The sequence below is a fragment of the Haliotis rubra genome, unplaced genomic scaffold, assembly GCF_003918875.1.
Source record: "Haliotis rubra isolate DU_JTF1 unplaced genomic scaffold, ASM391887v1 Scf750, whole genome shotgun sequence".
Classification (NCBI taxonomy): domain Eukaryota; kingdom Metazoa; phylum Mollusca; class Gastropoda; order Lepetellida; family Haliotidae; genus Haliotis; species Haliotis rubra.
This window is the reverse complement of record NW_025767469.1, coordinates 151,895-162,997: the sequence shown is the minus strand read 5'-3', so window position 1 is coordinate 162,997 and position 11,103 is coordinate 151,895. Positions and strand designations below refer to the sequence as shown.

Here is an 11,103-nt window from a genome sequence, read left to right as displayed (position 1 = left end):
TGACAAGAAGTATCAGTTACAGTTAATGACAAGAAATATCAGTTACAGTTAATGACAAGAAATGTCAGTTACTGTTAATGACAGAAATATCAGTTACAGTTAATGACAGAAATATCAGTTGAAATATTTTTGTATAGTTGAAGTGACATGTTTTGTAGCGCTTGACGCAATAAAGTTCCAATACCAAATTCCAGCTCTACAGCCCTGCCCCTCAGAGTACCGTCCAACAGTCGCTGCCTTATTGCTTGTAAGAGTTATATATCGGCGCACATGTAATTGCTTCCCAATTTGGCTGCTGGATATTCATGATGTTGATCACTGGATTATCTGGTCCAGACTAGATTATTTACAGACCGCCGAAGTGTAGCTGGATTATTTCAGAGTGCGGCTTTAAAACAAAGACACAAAGAAACAAAGAAGCCAACATGTAATTGCTCTTGTTCACGACTGTTCATGCAAGATAATGACTTACTGACTGACTGAATTTGGTTTTACGCCGCTTTTAGCAATATTCCAGCAACATCACGGTGGGGGATACTAGAAATGGGTTTCACACATTGTACCCATGTGGGGATTCGAACCCGGGTCTTCGGCGTGACGAGCCAATGCTTTAACCACTAGGCTACCCCACAGCCCCGCAAGATAATGACGTATCAAGAGATACATGTGTTCATTTACTGTTAATAAAATAGTGTAGTGTCCCATGGATATTTGTATGTGGTGTATGTTTCAAAGCTATCCGTTTCACATGTGTAAGTTCGTGGTTTTGAGTTAGATTATATTTATTGTAGATTTATATTTATTGTCTATGTTACAATTTGGAATTGCATGATGAGCATTGTGACGTCATGATTTCCAGATGACATGTATGGATTTCCACAAAATAGTGTCGAGCAAAATTAGTCTAACTCACCAGATGTCATTATGAGTAATTATTCGCCTTCTTAGTTGTATTCACTCTGAAGTCGCTCTCCAGATAATGGTCTTTCGGATCGTTTCTCTGAGTAAACCCCAGTCGGGATATTTAGTCCCTCGGCAACCAGTTCTTAACGCGGTGGAGAAGCGTAAAGGTTAACGGGTCACGAAGAAGACCCGGGTTCGTTCCCACATGGGTACAGTGTGTGAAGAACATTGGTGTCCCTAGCCGTGATTTTGCTGGAATACTGCTATAAGCGGTGTAAAACTATACTTATTTACTTGTCGGGCCAGGCGACGTAATGGTTGGGGTGGTGAGCAATTACCCCCATTACAAACACCCCCAACCCCCCTCAATACAAAAACGGAAGCAAGAACAAACCAAAAACAATGAGACAAAAACCAAAAAACTAACAAGACAATTAAAAAAAACAACAAAAAAAACAAAAAAGACACCCCCCATTAAAATAAACCAAAACAAACCCCCAAAAAACAAATACATGAGTCAATATTTCCTCTCGTATTTATTTTAAAAAGGAATTTTAAGGAAAAAATAATGTTATCCTGATCACATGACCTTGTCAAATAATAGCTCTGACTAAACAGCATCTGAGTGTTGTTATTGATAACTAACCCGGCCACAATCGCCGTATCAATAGCTAACTAATATCACACCACGTACTTACAACGTTATCTTATCACAACGCCGAACAGTGTATATTTCATGCATTCGTGTTCCTCCACATCAGACATCGCTCTACCCGCGTCTAATCAATATCACTTCTACCGTCCTATATTTCATTGTCATCACTTAAAGACAAGGATATTGTTTCGGTTTCGGAGTTCCCTGATATGGAAAAGCTGATCTGTTTCATATGCATTCTCATTGGTGTATGTACAGTTCAAGACAGAGTGGCAGGCATCACCCATTTCCCTACGATACGTAAGTATATGTTGTCATGGTTACATCCCAATGTTGATTCCGGGATAGGCCCTAGCAACTATGATTTATTAGAGATATAATTTGGTTGAATTCGTGTCATCGTAACTCGACGGCGTTAATCGTTGTTCATGACATCAACCACTGGGTTGTCTCTTATTTTCAGACCACTGTAATATTGCTGGACTTTTGTTGAGGGCGGTTGAAAAATACAAACTGACAAACAAACATGGTGAATAAGTGAAAGTCTTCATTTCAATTTCGTTTTTTGGATTTGTTTTATCCCGAAATATATCAGATCGGTCGGCGTCTTTATTCAATATTGTATCAGTAATGTAGCTTTTTGTATGTGATAATTCACGAACGAAATTGAATTATGTGGTGTAAATAATAGCAGCGTACCATTAGTTTTTGTATTGTAACGAAAGTCCGTTGTATTGGACCCGATTATGTCCCTCAGTTTGTGAGCATCAGTGATTGAATTTATTTTGTTACCCTGTGAGTGAGTGAGGATTTACGCCGCTTTTAGCAATATTCCAGCAATATCACGGCGGGGGGACACCTGAAAAGGGATCACATATTGAACCCATGTGGGGAATCGAACCTGGGTCCTCGGCGTGACAAACCAACGGTTTAATCACTAGACTACCCCACTGTCCCCCGTAATATGTGACAAAATACTGTCCACAGTGGCTTCAGACGGACAAATTAATCCATTCCATGTATCATAATTCATTTTTTCATCGAATTATGTTAATATGTTATGGAAGCGTATTAGTGCCACAGTCTAAATATTTTCGTACGATATTCGTAGATGATACTTTCATCTATCTAGGGTCGTAACTTAGCAACCACGGTATAGTGTAAGATGAAGGTATTTACGCAGATGAACGATCTTCTACGTTGAAAGTATCGTCTACACAGATGATATCTTCTACAGATCTATCTACGTAGGAAAGTATCGTATCTTCTACGTAGATGAAGGTATCTTCTACACAATGATATCTTCTACGTAGATGAAAGTATCGTCTACGCAGATGAACGTATCTTCTACGTACGATAACGTATCTTCTACGTAGATGAAGGTATCTTCTACACAGATAAACGTATCTTCTACGTAGATTATGAATCCATTGATTTTGTACATGACATGCAATTGGGTCTCTTACTTTGTACATAAATGTTATGGGGGTCATTCACCTTGTACATGCTTCTCCATAAAATCATCATCGCGCGCGCACGCACACACACACACACATACACAGCCATAAATTATAAACGGTCCTTAACCCTTGATAAAGTAGTGACCGTTATATGAGTGAGTGAGTGAGTATATTGTTGTTGATATCATACACACGTCTTGTATGTGTACGTTATTTTGGTGCACATACAGCATACCCTTTTTTTTAAAATGCCGACAATTTAATTTTGAGATAAAAAAAAATTATTCTATGAATATTAAATGTTTCAACCTAAGGTGGTTAATGCGATTTGAAACATCTGAGCGTTATCACAAGGATGTACACTTTATAAAGTGTGTTCATAACGTTTTTGATATTTTAGACTACATGAACGAAGAATGTAGCCTGACAATCCGTTCCGTGTTTGACACGAGGATTCAGCTGACCGCTGACCCTGCCCTTCCACTCAAGGTCAACTGGACGTGTAAAGTTATCGTACGTACAGATACGGAAGGGGAGCTGCTTCTCGTAAGATTCCGTGACTTGGACACAGTCGACAGTGAGAACTGTGAGAGGAATGGACTAGATGTATATGCATCTAATCAGACATTGCTGAACGGTGAGTAGGCTACCAACCACAATTAATCTTACCCCGGTCTTCAACCCATACTTGTCTTAAGACGCGACTAACGTGATCGGGTGGTCGGGCTCGCTGACTTGGTTGACACATGTCATCGTATCCCAGATGCGTTGACCGATACTAATAATTTCAGCTACCAGCTTTCTGGTGAAAGAATTCCAATCGTTCCTGTTACTTATTTAGGGAATACACGGTTAGGGTTTGGGTGAGCTAAACCTGAATTAAGTAACAGCTAATTCACTTTCATATTGCTCACAGATATATGTTATAACAAAAATATTTCTCTAAATTTAAGTAGCAGGAACGATGGAAGTCTTTTGTATATTTTTCAGCGTATTTGTTATGCTTTGCTTTGAATGTTCTGTACGATAAAGTAGCGTTTTGTTGAAGGAAAAGAGAATTCCAAAATAAGCTGTTTTCTTGATCGGGTGTGTGCCGTACGTGCTTGGTACAGATTGCATGCTTTTCTCGGGACATGCAATCTTAGCCCGTGTCGATAAACAGCGGAATGCACGTGCAAAGGGCTCAGGAAGATATTTCACGAGCATCACGTGTCGACGCTGAGCAAAGAGGTCTTGCCAGCGTTATGAAAACAATCTATTGACATGTCACGTGCTTAGCTTCCAGGATTTTTACTATTGTATAGACTTGTGCAGTCGGACCTCTGTTGTTAAAATGGGAGATTTAAAAAACAAGACACCAGGTGCTCTAAACGTGTCTTAATTTCGTTCCAGGTCCCGATGGTGACTGTGGGACAGAGACACCTCGCGGACAATTTGAATCAGGGGGAAGCACTCTGACGTTTGAATTCCACACAGACTCATCCGATCAACGAGGCAACTTTGACATCCTGGTCACTGCAATATCTCACAGTAACGGTCAGTAATACACATTGATTCCTTACAATTTATCTTCTTCGACATATTCTTACCCGAAAACCCTCAGTGTCCCTGTACAATGGTTGTGCAGATCAGTCAGTCCCCAAGTTGTATTTCATGAAGGCATTCTAGAACGTATGGACCCGTGAAGATCCGGGGTAGAATAGGTCTTCAGCAACCCATGTTGCCATAAAGGCGGCTATGTTGTCGTAAGAGGCGACTAACGGGATCGGTTCAGGCTCCCTGACTTGGTTGACACATCATCGGCTCCCAATTGCGCAGATCGATGCTCATGCTGTTGATCACTGGATTGTCTGGTCCAGACTCGACTTTAACAGACCGCCGATATATAGCTGGAATATTGGCGGCGTAAAACTTCTCTAGAACGTATGGTTCTGTTGTGTTCCAGATACGTGTCCCCCCGAGAAGTTTCACTGTAAAAACAAGCGTTGTGTATCAGTGTACGTGACCTGCAACGGCTTCGACGACTGCGGGGACGGCTCTGACGAGATACAGGGATGTGGGCACTCCCCCATAATTGTCATCATCACCGTCGCATCAGTCTTGGTCGCTGCTGTTGTCGTGTCGCTGATTATCTTCATCGCCCAGTACAGGAGGAGGAAATACCGACGGTTAACTCAGGTAAAACGCATGCTATAATGTTTATATTTGATTCCTTTTCTTTGTTTCAATCGGGGCGTTGGGGTAGCCTAGTGGTTAAAGCGTTCGCTGATCACGCCAAAGACCCGGGTTTGATTCCCCACATGGGTACAATGTGTGAAGCCTACTTCTTCAGGCGCGGAGCAAGCCATTTTGTTCGTGTAAGCCCGATAGGTTGCAAAGTTTTATATTTAGATAGTATTGAAGGCTTCCAAAAATCATGTGTAAGTCCGGGCTTTTATAATGGTAGCTACGCCCCTGTTCTCTCACTCTTTGTTTCAGTAACCCCTTTATGACTATTCAAAGCAGGTGAAGATGGTGAAATTGTTCAATTGTTAGATTCAGTATCGTACAAGAAGTAGGTTTTGTTTTTGTAAAGGTTATCGATCGTGGACCACACAATGACTTGATTGACATCGTGAGCATCGTACTACGCAATAGTGACACGATGACATATATCAATCTTCCGACGACTTGACCTCGACCCGAGATTTATTCTAGTTATGAAATAGTAATAAATATCTTCTGTTTATCTTCCTCATTGCTGATCATAGAATGTTATTCTTTTCCTTCCAGAGTTCCAGCCAGCATGGCCCCCATCATAACCATGGCTCCCACAAAAGTGGGTACCAGAATTACTGATACCGCGAACCCTGGTCCTTTTAACCCTTTATGTGCTATATGTTCATCCAATCATGTCCACATCCGTCTAACGAACAACATACTGGCGGACCCTCAGTGGAAGCTGTTCATCCGTTGCCATCCGAATCGTGGACAGTGGACAATAGGACGGACACCCTTTATGTTAAAAGGCCAAAACTGCTCATAAGTTTTCGTCCCGATTCGTGTCTGTGAACAATTCAGCGGACTCGTGCGCATCGTGTCGAGGACTGTTGAAGTCTTCATCCATTTCTATTCATGGTTACGATTCTGTAACATCAAACATCCGACAAGCAAGTACTTTCTGTTGCTAAATCTGCATCCTGGCATCTGAGGAAGATCAGGAAGATCAGGAAGAACCTTCAGTCATCTCAAGGAGCAAGTAGTTCGCCCACATCACCGCCCGCTTCAGTTTACACTTGCTCCGCATCAAGCAGTGTATACACTACAAGATCCTCACCTTGACGTACAGACCCGTGAAGGTCCGGGTTAGAATCTTGATCTTCAGTAACCCATGCTTGTCGTAAGAGGCGACTAACGAGATCGGGTGGTCAGGCTCGCTGCCTTGTTTGACACATGTCATCGGTTCCCAATTGCGTAGATCGATGCTCATGCTGTTGATCACTGGATTGTCTTGTCCAGACTCGATTATTTACAGACCGCTGCTATATAGCTGGAATATTGCTGAGTGCGGCGTAAAACTAAACTCACCCACTCACCTTGGCGTACAGAGGATTGTACAGTGACTCTGCACCATTGTATTTAAGGTCCCTACTTCACATGTATTGTCCGAGATGCTCCCTACGTTCAGCAGAAGACGACCTCATCACAATCCCACACACAGAGCAAAATGGGTGACAGGGCATTCTCTGTGAAGGCTTCCACTTTATGGAATCAGCTGCCACTACAGATCAAGAGTGCAGATCACTGGATTGTCGGGTACAGACGCGATTATTTACATACCGTCACTATATAGCTGGAATATTGCAGACAAACAAACCAGATGACTGAGAAACAGTCTGAGACTGAGAGACTTGTGATTCCCTGTCGTGATTTTATTGAATTTGTGCAAAAAATGGCTTAAAACATCCTCACTCAAGTCGTAACACAGGTCATCTGTTGACGCCCGAACTTGTACACATAACAATATGATAGTTTCTTAAACAGATTTGTTTCAGTATAAAAATAATAAACACCAAATATTGATGAGTACAGGGTATCCATTGTAAAGTACCGTGGTGACATTTACTAGACTATTCCCGATTTTGATTTATCGTCGTTTTCCTTAGGAGGTCACGGCACTTCCATAGTACTTCCAACGAAGTTTCATACCTTTTCGAATGGTCTCATGGTTGAACCGATAATCCTTGCAGGAATAACAAATTTCCGATCTAACCATCCCCAATATACCCAACTATACGACTGTCAACAGCTGTGACAGCCAAGCATGGTTGTACACTTGGTTCGGTCTAGCAGAGTCATATTTGGCGGTCGCGCAATTTGGAACCGGAAATCTGGTACCGGAAGTAAACTGGTCATTGTTTCGCATATCGCAAGTTGTAGTGCGCAAAGGAGCCCCTCGCGATGTGGCCTCAGACCACAGTTACCCCCCTTAACTTTTAACATGACCCGGAAGGAAAATTGGAGAATATAGTGCCTTGTTTTAATGGGCTGTTCTATGTGTGCTATTTTTTTCAGCGTGACTTGTGATAGCTTAAATGAAAGGTAAGACATTGTACTTTATTGCAAATTTATTTTGGTCCACAATCTACACATTATTGACACCAACCTTCCATGATTTGACCCCAAGTTCAAGGCTGTCTAGTGTGTTTCGGCTCGTAACTTCCGGTGACTATTGTTTACAGTGGATACAGCAAAATTGAAATGGTCGATCCAGGCCCATATTTTGCCGGTTAAGTGACAAGTGGCAGGTTGGTCAGCATGCAACAGGAGAACAGCCTACGACCGATATTAATTATGGTAGACTGGCATGTCACTGTAGATAGCAGAGAAGAAAAACAATTGTGGTCTGAGGCCATGTACAGGCCCGATAAGTTTTGTCATTTCCTTTGTTCCGTGCTTCGTTTTCAGCCTTCGAACTACTGTTACGTCTTTACAGCTTGCCAGAGTTTTCAGCCTCCAATAACACACACCGAGCTGGACACATTTAGCTTCATTTAACTCGACCATTGCTCAAACATTATTTCTTCATGTCATCAGTGGCAATTACAGTCATTTAAAAAGTCATATCTTGTACTTTGTTATCTTTTTTGTTGAACGTGACGGAATAGTCGAGAAAGGTGTCGAAGCTGCCACCTGGACAGTGACATTCAAACACCGTTATGTCGAATGCTGATGTGTCGAACTTACGGTTGTCTCGAAGTAATGCACAGTCCCTTAGAATTAAAAATAATTCGGTTGTGTCGAACCGTGGATAGCTCGAAGTATTTACATGGGCACCATTATATAACGACGTTTGACTATCTATATCAATACAGAAGTTTGGAAGTGTTAGGTGCCCAGCCACTATTGCGTGTTGCACGAGGTGACTAAAAGCAGGGGCGGTGGGGTAGCCTAGTGGTTAAAGCGTTCGCTCGTCACGCCGAACACCCGGGTTCGATTCCCCACATGGGCACAATGTGTTAAGCCCATTTCTGGTGTCCCCCCGCCGTGATATTGCTTGAATATTGCTAAAAGCGGCGTAAAACTACACTCAGACTAAAAGCATGGGTTGTCAGTCTAAGGGACTTGCCGCATTGTAACGCAGCATACCTAGATGGTGTTGGATGTTGCACATATAATCAATCACTGGTTTGTGTAGCCAAGATGCTATTTATCTCCATGCTACCACCATGCATATAGTAAATTGGGTCATTAAACAAAAAATAAAGAATAATCAAACAAGATACCAAACCGTACTGCTCTCCGACTTTAGGTCCACGCCCCTAGCGGAGTACAGTTGAGCTGACCAACCTAAGGGTGGTGGGGTGGTCTAAGCGTTCGCTCGTCACGCCGAAGACACGGGTTCGATTCCCCACATGGGTACAATATATGAAGCCCATTTCTTGTGTCCTCCCGCCGTGATATTGCTGGAATATTGCTAAAAACGGGGCAAAACTCAACTCCCTCATTCACTGACAAATCTGCACAATATGTTTACAAGGCGTGTGTTTTAGGACAATAGTGATTCTTGTTTCGGGGCCAAGTATTTCCCCCAGCTCAGACTGACGAGGAAAATATTTAAAGGCCAACTCATCTGTGCTGAACCTTCACTTCCGACAGAAGTATTTGTTCTGGAAGACTATACCCACCCGTTTAACGAGTGAGTGAGTTTAGTTTTACGCCGCACTCAGCAATATTCCAGCTATATGGCGGCGGTCTGTTAATAATCGAGTCTGGACCGGAGAATCCAGTGATCAACAGCATAATCATCGATCTGTGCAATTGGAAACCGATGACATGTATCAACTAAGTCAGCGAGCCTGACCACCCGATCCCATAAGTCGGCTCTTACGACAAGCATGGGTAACTGAAGATCAGTATTCTAACCCGGACCTTCACGAATGCATGCCTATGGCGCTGACACCAATAATCGGGGCGAATCAACATTCGAACCCCCAGGCTTAAGTGTTTTGCGTGTTCATGGAAGGGTGCCTTATACGACAGGGCCACCTTTTGTGTTAGAGGCATCTAGTACTGTCTTGTACTTGCAGACAACAGGCACCAACCCGAGTGAGTGAGTGAGTTTAGTTTTACGCCGCTTTTAGCAATATTCTAACAATATTAGGCGTGGAACAACAGAAATTGGCTTTAAGCATTGTACCCATGTGGGCAATCGAACCTGGGTCTTCGGCATGACGAGCGAATGCTTTAACCACTAGACTACCTCACCGCCCCTTCAACACAAACCAAATCAAACCGATAGACGACATGTTGAGATGACATTCAGCAGGTATCGTGATATTATCACACGTACGTGTAACGTGACACGTTGTTTGGTGCAATATCAACTGTGCATCAAGCAGATATTAAAACCGTGACATGAAACACGATATGACAGATATGATAGATAATGAACCAGATAATGTGAGTGACTTGGATTTTACGCCGCTCTTGGCTGTATTTCAGATAGAGTGCTTGCGTGTCAGCATGAACTGGGAGACAAGTCGGAAGTAATGTAGAATGTAGTTAGTTTGTTGTTTGTAGCTTCCCGATGCAACATTCAAGCTGTATGACTTCAGTCTGTATATAACCGATTCTGAACCAGATAATCCAGTGACTGACATGAGCATCTTTCCATGTAGTCTGGGTATGATGACGTGATATACCGTCCACAGGGGGTTGTAACGCTAAATACAGCCATCAAGGTATGTACTGTCACTAACAGGGTCTTATCGCTATATAAAAGGAAAGGGGATGTAGCGAGGTCAACACACCAAGTTCGTTTCAGGGCAAATTCAACAATGCTCACTATATATCCCATTAAAAGTTGCACACATTAAGCCAATAGATTTACCTACAAAATGAGACATACAGCACAACAATCGAAGCAGTACTTTGGGAGCTAGGGTCTTATGAAATTCGAAAATCGTGTTTTCTCGATTCCGAGCCAAAATCCCATGACAGTTTTTTAGCGTTACAAGCCCCTGTGGCATCACCAATAATGTTGGTACAAACTACAGCCCGTGTAGCTCGGGAATAGAATGGGTCTTCAGAAACCAATGCTTGTCGAAATAGACACCAAGCGGAATCGGGTGGTAAGGTAAATCCAAAATGCACCGATCTACGCTCATGATGTCAATCACTGGGATATTGAAGTGTGGCCGAGTGGCACTTGCAACTCTTCTATACCCGCGGGCTATCATTAACACCTTGATCCTTTTCCTTGGTTCTCACATCTCAAACTACCCGCCCGTGATTTCCATTCTCCAAATTGATTAGCAGCGCTACTAGAACAATCAGAATGCGAATCAGAAAGCCCTCGAAATGTTTTTGATGGAAAAGGATGTCTTCATATTGAATAAATTTGGTAAAAAGGCAAACGAGATATACATTTTTCTTTTCCTAATATCTACGTATTACTGGTAGGTAACAGTATCACATAGTCCTCATAATATTACACAGATAGGCCGAAATGGTCCGATAGAATCTAGAAACAAAGTATTGCAGTACAGAGGTTAGAATACACAACAGATCCTCAGCTCCCTATCGCAGATCGATATAAGTGAC

The 11,103-nt window shown here is 42.4% G+C and overlaps 1 protein-coding gene across 1 annotated transcript; it reads left to right on the top strand.

The window, feature by feature from the left end:
• The first annotated feature begins 1,694 nt into the window (after positions 1–1,694).
• Positions 1,695–6,456, top strand: LOC124260140 (low-density lipoprotein receptor-related protein 12-like). The gene is made up of 5 exons (XM_046694386.1): positions 1,695–1,858; positions 3,419–3,655; positions 4,411–4,554; positions 4,964–5,196; positions 5,791–6,456. Exons 1-5 carry the CDS (start codon positions 1,768–1,770, stop codon positions 5,854–5,856), a joined length of 771 nt encoding a protein of 256 aa, XP_046550342.1. The 5' UTR covers positions 1,695–1,767; the 3' UTR covers positions 5,857–6,456.
• The last annotated feature ends 4,647 nt before the right edge of the window (positions 6,457–11,103 follow it).